Raw genomic sequence first — 12355 nt, 5'->3', positions numbered from 1 at the left:
TAGGGTTGGGGGCTAAAGTTAGGGTTAGGGTTTGGATTACATTTACGGTTGGGATTAGGGTTGGGATTAGAGTTAGGGGTGTGGTTAGGGTTACCATTGGGATTAGGGTTAGGGGTGCGTTTGGATTAGGGTTTCAGTTAGAATTGGGGAGTTTCCACTGTTTAGGCACATCAGGGGCTCTCCAAACGCGAGCGTCCGATCTCAATTCCAGCCAATTCTGCATTGAAAAAGTAAAACTGCTCCTTCCCTTCCGAGCTTTCCCGTGCGCCCAAACAGGGGTTTACCCCAACATATGGGGCATCAGCGTACTCTGGACAAATTGGACAACAACTTTTGGAGTCCAAGTTCTCTTGTTACCCTTGGGAAAATATAAATTTGGGGGGCTAAAAATCATTTTTGTGGGAAAAAAAAGATTTTTTATTTTCACGGCTCTGCGTTGTAAGCTGTAGTGAAACACTTGGGGGTTCAAAGTTCTCACAACACATCTAGATAAGTTCCTTGGGAGGTCTAGTTTCCAATATGGGGTCACTTTTGGGGGTTTCTACTGTTTGGGTACATCAGGGGCTCTGCAAATGCAGCGTGACGCCTGCAGACCAATCCATCTAAGTCTGCATTCCAAATGGCGCACCTTCCCTCCCGAGCTCTGTCATGTGCCCAAACAGTGGTTCCCCCCCCACATATGGGGTATCAGCGTACTCAGCACAAATTGGACAACAACTTTTGGGGTCCATTTTCTCCTGTTACCCTTGGGAAAATAAAAAAATTGGGGCGAAAAGATAATTTTTGTGAAAAAATATGATTTTTTATTTTTACGGCTCTGCATTATAAACTTCTGTGAAGCACTTGGTGGGTCAAAGTGCTCACCACACATCTAGATAAGTTCCTTAGGGGGTCTACTTTCCAAAATGGTGTCACTTGTGGGGGGTTTCAATGTTTAGGCACATCAGGGGCTCTCCAAACGCAACATGGCGTTCCATCTCAATTCCAGTCAATTTTGCATTGAAAAGTCAAATGGCGCTCCTTCCCTTCCGAGCTCTGCGGTGCGCCCAAACAGTGGTTTACCCCCACATGTGGAGTATCAGCGTACTCAGCACAAATTGTACAACAACTTTTGGGGTCCATTTTCTCCTGTTACCCTTGGTAAAATAAAACAAATTGGAGCTGAAATAAATTTTGTGTAAAAAAAAAATGTAAATGTTCATTTTTATTTAAACATTCCAAAAATTCCTGTGAAACACCTTTAAGGGCTCCTACTCACTTGCGCGAAACTCGGATGAGTCTCGCACGGCAATACCCAGCACTGCACCTGTCACAGTGGAGCAGAGCGTGTGGCTGCATGTATTCCTATGCGGCCGCACGCTCCGATCTGAGTGCCAGCAGCAGCGCAGGGTATTAACATATGAGACTCATCCGAGTTTCGCGCAAGTGAGTATGAGCCCTTATTGTACTAATCTGTGATTTTGTAATGTTAGTGTTAGGCAATAGTGGTTGACTCTTTTCAGTAGATTGAATATACGATTTAAATATAAAAAGCAATCCCCAAAAAGCCTATGTTATATGTTACTGGTTTACTGTTTTTTCTCTATTTTTTCTATATTCTCTGCCAGTGACACAGACATACTAATGTTCGCTTTTGCATGTTGAATTCACAGTGGCCACGTTTATATACTAGTATAGATAGGACTGGAGTGGTTGTGTCGTGAGGCACGCTTGTTACCTCTGCTGTGTTTCCCTACACACCACTGTGGCCCGGAGATGCGCCAGTCTACACTCCCGCTTCTTGTCCTGGCTGAACCTAGGCAAGCAGAAATTGTAGATTTACCATGTAACGTATTTCTGTACCATCCTCAAGGTGGGAATCTTTCATCCAGCATCAGCGGTCATTAAGAACTGTTTTCTTTAGCTGAATAATCATTTAGTTTGCGATATTAGCATGTAACCATATAGGAAATTCTGTTCTTTGAGTGGTCAATATGCTAACACGTTAACACTTACTGTTTATTTCCCTACCGTTTATCTCACGTTTATTTCTTTGTCTGTTTTTACACCATTTTCATATTGGTAAAAACGCTGTTGCTATTGGATATGCACTAATAATGGCACCTTATTTCTTATTGGAAGAGTGCTGCTGTTTTTTTATATTTCAATTTTGGAAAGCTATGCATTACACTGAGGGTGGAAACAAAATTTAAATTGTCAAGCTCAGAAAAGTGAAGAGTTTTTAAAGAATTGGTGTGAAATTTCAAAGCCAAATAACAGTGTTATATGACAATTAGTGGCATTTCAGTTTTGTATTGGGCAATGGTGATGCGTTCTCTACTTATTCTTCTTTTTAGAACTATTTGCATAAGATATTTTATTTGCTAGTATAGGTAATTAAATTGGTAACCACACAACTACAGCTAAGGCCGAATTGAGAATCCGTGAAGCATGGTGTGAACGCGGGTGTAAATGCTCTAACCGATCATGGTCTCCTGACCCAAACTCAGCAGCCTCATAAATGCCTATGCAGTTCCTGACTTTGGGTCAGGAGATCTGCCGCTGGTCCTCACATGCTAGTTCTTTCATAAATGTCTGAATTTGTTCTGTTTTAAAGACAGATTGTGACCTAACAGGTGTATTCAATATTTAAATACAGCACTCCTTTTATTTTTTAGTGATTTGTCATCTTCCTTGTATGAATGGAGGCCAATGTGCGGCTCGAGACAAATGTCAATGCCCACCTAATTTTACTGGCAAACTCTGCCATATACCAGTGCAAAATGGCAATGGACAAAAACAGTACCCACACCAGCAAAATTCAATAAAAACATCAGGATCTCACGTCATCCATTCTACCCACACGTTACCACTCACTGTAACAGGACAACAAGGCATTAAAGGTACGTGAAGTTCCCGCGTATATTAAAGTATCAATGTTTACGTTGGTCTAGCGCATCGCACTTCCATCCAGATTGCTATGAGTGTAAGCAGCATTAAAGGGCACTTTGAACCAGCCAATTATTACTTTTAAAGGGGTTGTCTCACAAAGATTGTTGCTGGCGTGGATTTTTCAGTGCTTGCAGAGGGAAATTGTCATGTACTCTACGCAGACTTTCCCTGCAGCAAACATGGACACCACAAGTAAACCAAAGCAACAATGTCTTTTTATTATAGAGGAAGATTTTAATCAGGGAGCCCCCTCTATGGTACATGTTGCCTTAATGGGGACTTATGGACAAAGGCTGCCTTTGGGAGACAATTTTTTTAATTTTATCATATCTTTTCTGCAGTTTTGATGAATTCCACAATTGTCCTGCCACATTTATTCTGCCGTTGAAGTTAATTGGAAGAAGCTATGACAAAGACTTGACAATGAAGTCAAACATTTAGCCATCTTATCAAAGGGTAGTAATCCTGATATATTGTGCATTGCAGCCAGATTAGGTGAAACATTCAGCAATATGGCCTCTGTGGTTAGGAGAATGCCGAAGATGTTCTGGTATATTCTAGGCGGTTTACAGTAGTTATCATTTATGAAACAATTTTATTTTTGTTTTAGTTAATTTCCCCCCAAACATGGTTAATATCCACGTGAAACACCCACCGGAGGCTTCTGTGCAATTCCACCAAGTGTCCCGAGTCGAAAGTTCTTCTTCCACTCAGAAAAAAGACAGTCAGATTGGACAAGCACATGTATCTTACCATGGAGTCCAGAAGCATCAGTTACCTCAGTCTGTATACCCACAGCAGCAGACTGTGTCCCACGTATATCCAGTTTCGGCAAAAACCCAACTTGGTCGATGCTTCCAAGAAACCACTAATACTCAGGTAAGCTTTATTTTATAGATTTCTTGAAGCTCTACATACTTATACAGTGCTTAATGGTTTAAATATATGAATGAAAATCTTTCAATATATGTATTCAGCACTCAGTGCTAACCACTGCACACGTTGGCTCAGTGGTTAGCACTACAAGGCTACAGAACAGCATCGGGTTCCTCGGTTCAAATCCCACCAAGGATAACATCTTTAAGGTGTTTGTCGGTTCTTCCCATGTTTGCATTAGTTTCCTCCCACGCACCAAAAAGATAATGAATTTAGATTGTGGGGATAGTGATGATGTCTGTGCATCGCTATGAAATTAAAGACGCTATATACGCGATAAATTAAAAGTTAAATGTATATATAAATATTATGGACACCTGTTATGCTATTTACAGGACACACCTTAGATTAACATGAGGATGCTTTAGAGCTTTGTGTGTATAAACCTCTTAACAGTATGAAAATTATTAGTATTGACCTGTCTACATATGCACGCCATGAGGGAAGTTTTAATTAACGGGATTCTGTCAATAGGATCAACCCTTTTAAGCTGTTTATATGGGCATGTAGGACATAGGAAGCTGAATAAAGTGATACCTTGATATCTGTGATCTGATGTCTTATTCCAGAGATATTCACTTTTTTCTTCCATGTAAAGTGGGTATGGAAAGTAGTCATACCCATTTAAATGTTTCACTGTTTGTTTCATTGCAGCCATTTGGTAATTTCAAAACTGTTCATTTTTTCCTCATTAATGTACACTCTGCACCCCATCTTGACTGAAAAAAAACAAATGTAGAAATTTTTGCAAATTTAATAAAAAAGAAAAACTGAAATATCACATGGCCATAAGTATTCAGACCCTTTGCTCAGACACTCATATTTAAGTCACATGCTGTCCATTTCCTTGTGATCCTCCTTCAGATAGTTCTGCATCTTCATTGGAGTCCAGCTGTGTTTAATTAAACTGATAGGACTTGATTTGGAAAGCCACACACCTATCTATATAAGACCTCACCGCTCACAGTGCATGTCTGACCAAATGAGAATCATAAGGTCAAAGGAACTGGCCAAGGAGCTCAGCTCAGAGACAGAATTGTGGCAAGGCACAGATCTGGCCAAGGTTACAACAGAATTTCTGCAGTACTCAAGGTTCCTAAGAGCACCGTGGCCTCCATAATCCTTAAATGGAAGAAGTTTGGGACTACCAGAAGTCTTCTTAGACCTGGCCGTCCAGCCAAACTGAGCAATCGTGGGAGAAGAGCCTTGGCGAGAGAGGTAAAGAAGAACCCCAAGATCACTGTGGCTGAGCTCCAGAGATGCAGTAGGGAGATGGCATAAAGTTCCACAAAGTCAACTATCACTGCAGCCCTCCTACAGTCAGGTCCTTATGGCACAGTGGCCCGACGGAAGACTCTCTTCAGTGCAAGACATATGAAACCCCGCATAGACTTTGCTAAAAAGCACATGAAGGACTCCCAGACTATGAGAAATAAAATTCTCTAGTTTGATGATAATTCTAAGCAGTATGTGTGGAGAAAATCAGGCACTGCTCATCACCTGCCCAATACAATCCCAACAGTGAAACGTGGTTGCAGCATCATGCTATGGGGGTGTTTTTCAGCTGCAGGGACTGGACGACTGGTTGTCATTGAAGGAAACATGAATGCGACAAAGTACAGAGATATCCTGGATGAAAACCTCTTCCAGAGTGCTCTGGACCTCAGACTTGGTCGAAGGTTCACCTTCCAACATGACAATGACCCTAAGCACACAGCTAAAGTAACAAAGGAGTGGCTTCAGAACAACTCTGTGACCATTCTTGACTAGCCCAGCCAGAGCCTGGACCTAAACCCATTTGAACATCTCTGGAGAGACCTGAAAATTGCTGTCCACCAGCGTAAACCATCCAACCTGATGGAACTGGAGAGGATCTTCAAAGAAGAATGGCAGAGAATCCCCAAATCCAGGTGTGAAAAACTTGTTGCATCATTCCCAAGAAGACTCATGGCTGTACTAGCTAAAAAGGGTGCTTCTACTCAATACTGAGCAAAGGGTCTGAATACTTATGGCCATGTGATATTTCAGTTTTTCTTTTTCAATACATTTGCAAAAATTGCTACATTTATGTTTTTCTTTCAGTCGAGATGGGGTGCTGAGTGTACGCTAAAGAGAAAAAATGATCTTTTTTGAATTTACCAAATGGCTGCAATGAAACAAAGAGTGAAAAATGTAAAAGGGTCTGAATACTTTCTGTACCCACTGTAAATGAGCTTTTCCAAGTTATGAGCCGGACACTGATCTGGATGAGAATCTACCTTCAGATATTATTTTAAATGAAAGAACGTGTTACCAGTGTGGGACAAGTAACTAACATAGGACAATAGATCTGAACTTTTGTTTTCTTACAAACACATTTGCTGCAGCTCTCACAGCTCTGCTGTATTGCAACAGTATTGCAGCCCTCTCTGCCTGTGAGATGGAAGCTGAGAGGAACCTGCAGATGTGTTAGGTATAATTACACACAGCTCTACAGGGAGCTCATGAGAGCAGAGAGCAGCTATCACACATCACACTGGTAGCTCCCCCTTTTATATAAAATAATCTCTGGAGGCAGAGTCTCATGCAGAGCAGTGTCCGGCCCATAGATCTAAACATCTCATTTACATATGTGGATTTCTCAGGAATAAGACATCGGATCGCTGGTATCACTTTATTCAGCTTTCCATGACCTACATGTCTATATAGACGACTTAGGTAGGTTGATCATAGTGACAGATTACCTTCTGTTTCCTGATATCTAAACCAGGGATGCGTCCTATAGTAAGGTGCGTTCCATATGTCCCACCTGCTCTGTGATGCATTAGTCAGCATTCAAAAAAGTTTGTTATGGGGCCCTGAGGCTTCTAGCTACACCTCAATCTGCTATTGAAGCTTCCAAACATGTAGTAATGGCATATAGTTATGTACCGTATATTTATAAAAATCTTATATTAAAGCATACTATAGGGACATCAGGAGATGAAATTGGGTGAGTCCAGGCCATTGCCAATTTCCCAAGCTATAGATTGACCTCTCTCTCGACACCTCTGACACCAGAATTTGAATCAAGAACCTCCGCAATGGTGATTTGTCTAGAATATTGTGTCAGAGATGTCCAGAAGCTGAGATCTTTCTGCAAGGAAAAACATCTTTAGAGGCTGCTGAAACCTGTAGTTTTTCTGTAAGCGTTTTCCCGCTGGAAAGTTAGACGTTAGTGAAATTGTTAGGTTTGTGTAATTTATTCATCCTAGATACCTTCCTGGCTAAAATATTCCCCAAATCACTACTATGTTCAGCATCTGCCTCACTTTTCTAACTCTTGTTAATGCTCCTGACTTCAATGTGACATGTCCCTCTGCTGGTTTAAGGAGGACATCAATCACTTTTATTAAATGTCAGATGAGTATATTTAAAGTAAACATTCACTGTGCTAGAATGGATCAGAATGGAAATCAGCGAAATAATGGAAAAGTCGGACTACTCAAAGGAAAGGTGCCATCGAAAATGACCTGTTGTGTGTATCAAGTTTTCATGTTTTTAGCTACTTAGTGACCAGGTCTGAATGGACCTTAATAACAAGCCAATTTTTCGTTACAGCAGCCATAACTTTTTTTTATTTTTTTTCCTTTGACGTGGCTGTATGAGGCTTTGTTTTATGTTGGATAAATTGTATCATTTTTTAGCAACATTTCAGGGTGCATGTAAATTATTGTAATTTATTTTCTTGTTATGACCCAAATGTAAGAAAAAGCAATTTATTGTTTAGTTTTATTTGTTTATTCATCATATTTTATGTCTGATGGACACAAATAATTATGGCCCCTGTGCAAGAATAATATATGGGCCCTTTGCAGTCCAATAGCTTATCATATGAACAATTCCATCTGCCTTGGTGGAGGAAATAGGCCCCATTACCCCATGGGCTCCTGTTTTGGCTGCATAGGTTACACTAATGATATGTCCACTTCTGTATTTCACACCAAATCACTCATTGAATGAATGCTCCAGGTTATTACAGTTGTTTGGATACATAATATGTGTAGTATTTTTGTTATATGTAGGTAATGAAATAGATTTTATATACATTACTTAGAAAAAATGAAATGTTTTATATATATTGATATTATTTACAGAATATGTTGTTCCTCAAGAAATCATGAAAGATCTGGATTTTGTTTTTCTTTTATTGTTCATTTTTTCCACTGTAATTGGGACATTCTAAGGAGCCCCAGTTACAGAAATCACTTTTAGAGCTAATCTGGATGTACTAGGACCCAGCAGCTCTGCTATGCTAGTAGAGACTCTCTGATTATTTGACTGCCAGGTCTAACAGACGCATTGGCAATACTGATGCTTCTGTATGCTGCAGAGCACTCACTGAGTGCTATATAGTCAGCAAATTAGAAGACAGAAGCGGTAATAAACGGCTTCTGTCTTCCTCAGGGTTCACAACTGTGTCTGACAGCTGGGAACCTGGGCTGCTCCTACTAGATTGCAGATGCATGAGCTTTAACCTTGTGATCTAAATTTACCTTGGCGCAGCGTTAAAGCTCAATATGTCACATGGTCATTATCTAGCTAAAATAATATTTATATCTGCTTTAATTTTCTGTGTCACTTGCAATGATGAGAAAATACCGAAATCAAACAGTTTTTTCTCTGAGCCTTATAACGATATACTTACACAAAGGATCACTTTTTAGTAAAAATTTAATCCCAAGCAGAATTACAAAGAAATATCTATAATGTAATCAGAGATGTGTCCTTCTGTCCGAAGCCTCCTGCGCATGCGCATAACATGACAAGGCGATGAGACAAACACACAGAGATGCACACAGACACACACTCACAGATATATACACAGAGATAGAGAGACACACATAAACACACTCACAGAGACATATACACAGAGGCACACAGATACACATAGAGACACACATACACAGAGACAGAGGGACACACACAGACAGACACACACTCACAGAGGGACACACACACAGACAGACACACACTCACAGAGACATATACACAGAGAGACACACACTCGCAGAGGGACACACACACAGGCACACACACTCACAGAGGGACACACACACAGACAGACACAAACTCACAGAGGGACACACACAGACAGACACAAACAGACACACACTCACAGAGATATACACAGAGACACACACACAGAGACACACACATAGAGGGCCACACACAGACACACACTCACAGAGACACACAGATACACAGAGAGAGACATACACAGAGAGACACAGACACAGAAAGAGGCACACACGCAGAGACACACACAGACATATACACAGACACACACAGATACACAAAGAGAGAGACACACACACACAGACACAGAGAGACACACAGGCACAGAGAGACACAGACACAAAGAGAGACACACACATACAGAGACACAGTGAGAGAGACATACAGAAAGACACACACTCCCAGAGACACACACAGAGAAAAAATGCTCGCCACTACAACGAGTTCAGTAATTAGTTATACCTATATACAGACAGCACAGGATCCATCTTCACAATAGGTGAGAGTCACCGCTCACTTCCTCCTCATCTCTCTACACAGGTCATAAAACATATCTAGAAAACTATCCCAAAAAGTCAGAGAACATCTCCAGTCTTTTGTTTTTCCTACAGTCCACATAGCTATTATTTCTATATGTAACAGCACTTTAGGCCGGATGGCTCCATAGCTCCTCTGCACTGTTTTCACATCATGACAACTTATGTTCAATGAATGCACTTGTGTATTATTTTACCCAGTGCCACCATATCATCCAATTACTAATTATCCAGTTTTATCATGGACTTTCTCTAACATAGTACAAATTTTCTAAAGAATAGCTGAGATTTATCAATGGCCTCAGAGACATCACCCAAAGATTTCTCATCTTTTGTTCTTGTGGTAACTTTTCATTTACTTACAATATATAGAACAAAAAAGTCCCTGAAAACGTCATATTCCTACAATCCAACCTACATGTGTGCAGTGGCCATTACACGGTGTGCAGAAGCTGGTCCTACTCAATCACCTGCTGGATGGAAGATGGCCATGATTGATGGTCTCTTTCCAGTTTCTTTCCAGCACTTACAATGAGGTCTTTGGAAAACCCTAATCCCGGCCATTTAACCTCTTCAGTCTTATTTATGAAAAGTATTGTGTTCCCTGGTACATTGGTTGCAGGTACTTTTCTTTCCCTATTCTTCTCAGTTTCGTATTCTTGAAATGTTTTGACACAACAAACCCAAATGAAATCCGTAGAGTTACAAATCCTCTTTTATTATTTTAGATTGGATTCATCCTCTATTTTGTGATGGTTGTTGGTTCGTTCTGTAGTATTCTGTGACATGTATTAAGCCATTGGGACATCTGAAGGGAGGAGCACATGTGGAGGCTGAGGTCATTCTGGTACAATGTTCAAAGTTAAGTCAAGTTTCATGTTGAACAAGCTGTGATAAATCTCTCGTGAGACTGACATAACTGTGTGATCATGCAGTGCTGTTTGATCGCCATAAGGGTAATATTAAAATTATTGGCATCTTCATCAGGTTTTCTCATTTTTCTTAAACAACTATACATCCCTAGTGCTTTGCCATCAAGGAACATGCCATATTCTGTGTTTGCTGTTTTCTGCCCCTTGTTGTGCTTACATCATGTTCGCACATTCAGAATTTGCTGAAAATGTAAAGTGCCGAATCTACGGTAGTTTACAGTACAAGTGAATGGGGTATTCAAAACCCAATACACAAGCTACGAAAAAATGTGTAAATGGTGGATTTGCAAATCTGCAACATGATCATTCTTGTGCAGATATTTTCACTTTTCATTTTTTACAGACCTCTCACTATCAGATGTTTTGTAATGGAGTAGGGTGAAATCCACAACTAAATTTGCAAGCAACACATGCAGATTTTTTTGCTGATTCGTTGACTATATGTTGCAGATTTGTAATCTGTAGCAGAAACGTTCTACAATGGGCAACAGAGGCCTTTAGCCTGGGTTCCCAGGTAGTGCAGATTTTATGAGACAATTTCTAAACTGAAATACACATCATTTTCTGCATCAAAAAACAACGCCGTTTTTATGACCTTTCTTTTGTTGTGGAAAGTCAACAAAAAATATAGCAAAAATAGCAACAGTTTAACCTGCGGATTTAGGGTCCTCATCAAAATGAATTGGCAAAACACACACCAATAAAGTGCATTTCCACGACAGAAAATTGACATGCCATGGAAGTAAAGAAAGCAGTAAAAGCCATTTTCCATATTGATTTCGCACCAAGATAAAAGTGAAATATATGGATGAGATTAGGTTAAAACTTCTCCACTTCACTAGTACTGTAAAATGCATAAAATCCATACATAAAATCTTCACCAAATACATCATTTGTAAACCCAGTCTTTCTATTATTTGCATATAAATGAGCAAACGATTATTATTATTATTTATTATTATAGCGCCATTTATTCCATGGTGCTTTATATGTGAAAAAGGGTATACATAATAAAAAACAAGTAAACTATGCGAAACATCAGGGGTCTTTGGTATTTTTTGTCTTTAGGATGTATTCATGATAATAATAATAATTTTATTTCTATAGCACCAACAAATTCGCAGCAAGTTATAATTAAGACAGACAATAAGACAATAAAAACAATGTAAAGTAAGAAATAGTTCAACAGTTACAGGAGGAGTGAGGACCCTGCTCATAAGTTTACAATTTATAAGGAAATAAGGGGGACACAATAGATAGCATGTGCTGTTAGGGACGGTCCAGCCATCATTCTAATAAATAAGTGTTTGCATATAAATCTGCATGTTCCAGTCATCAGCCAGTACATGTCTGAGTGCAGTTACCGTGTGATATTAGGGGACATGGAAGATGTGGAGACAGATGAATAGGAGGGAGTAGATTATTATAACATTTAGAAGGTTAGATAGTTGAGGTGATAGGCCTATCTAAAGATATCTGTTTTTAAAGCACGCTTAAAAGCATGGGGGATAGATATTAGTTGGCTTGTATGGGGTAGTGCATTCCAGAAAACTGACGCAACATAAGAGAAGTCTTGGAGATGGAGGTTTACGGAGAATGTTAGTCTTAGATCAGTTGCAGAATAGAGGACATGGCTAGGTCGACAGACAGAATTGAGGAAGGAGATATGGGGCGGTGCAGAACTTTGGAGCACTTTGTGGGTGAGAGTGATATGTTTATATTGTATTCTGTAGCAAATGGGTAACCAGTGCAGTGACAGGCACAAGGTGGAGGCATTGGCGAAGTGGCTGGACAAAATTATGACCCTGGTACCTGCATTCAGGACAGATTGGAGAGGAGAAAGTTTGGTTTCAGGGAGACCAATCAGTAGAGAGATGCAGTAGCCTGAACAGAATTAATAAGAGCCACACTAAGAATTTTTGCAGTTTCAAAGGTGAAAAAAAGTCAGATGTGGGTAACATGAGTGAGGGAGTGACTGGATAT

General features: G+C 40.0%; 1 protein-coding gene across 2 annotated transcripts in view; it reads left to right on the top strand.

Moving 5' to 3' along the window:
- Nucleotides 1–12355, top strand: part of LTBP1 (latent transforming growth factor beta binding protein 1) — a 534628-nt gene that overhangs the window by 319099 nt on the left and 203174 nt on the right. For both annotated transcript variants that reach the window (XM_077283013.1, XM_077283014.1), the window contains 2 exons: nt 2658–2882; nt 3542–3810. In XM_077283013.1, the coding sequence (XP_077139128.1) occupies nt 2658–2882; nt 3542–3810 (494 nt within the window). The remainder of the gene's footprint in view (nt 1–2657; nt 2883–3541; nt 3811–12355) is intronic.

This window comes from Ranitomeya variabilis, chromosome 2 (assembly GCF_051348905.1).
Source record: "Ranitomeya variabilis isolate aRanVar5 chromosome 2, aRanVar5.hap1, whole genome shotgun sequence".
Lineage (NCBI taxonomy): Eukaryota > Metazoa > Chordata > Amphibia > Anura > Dendrobatidae > Ranitomeya > Ranitomeya variabilis.
This window is presented reverse-complemented; position numbering and strand designations above follow the sequence as displayed.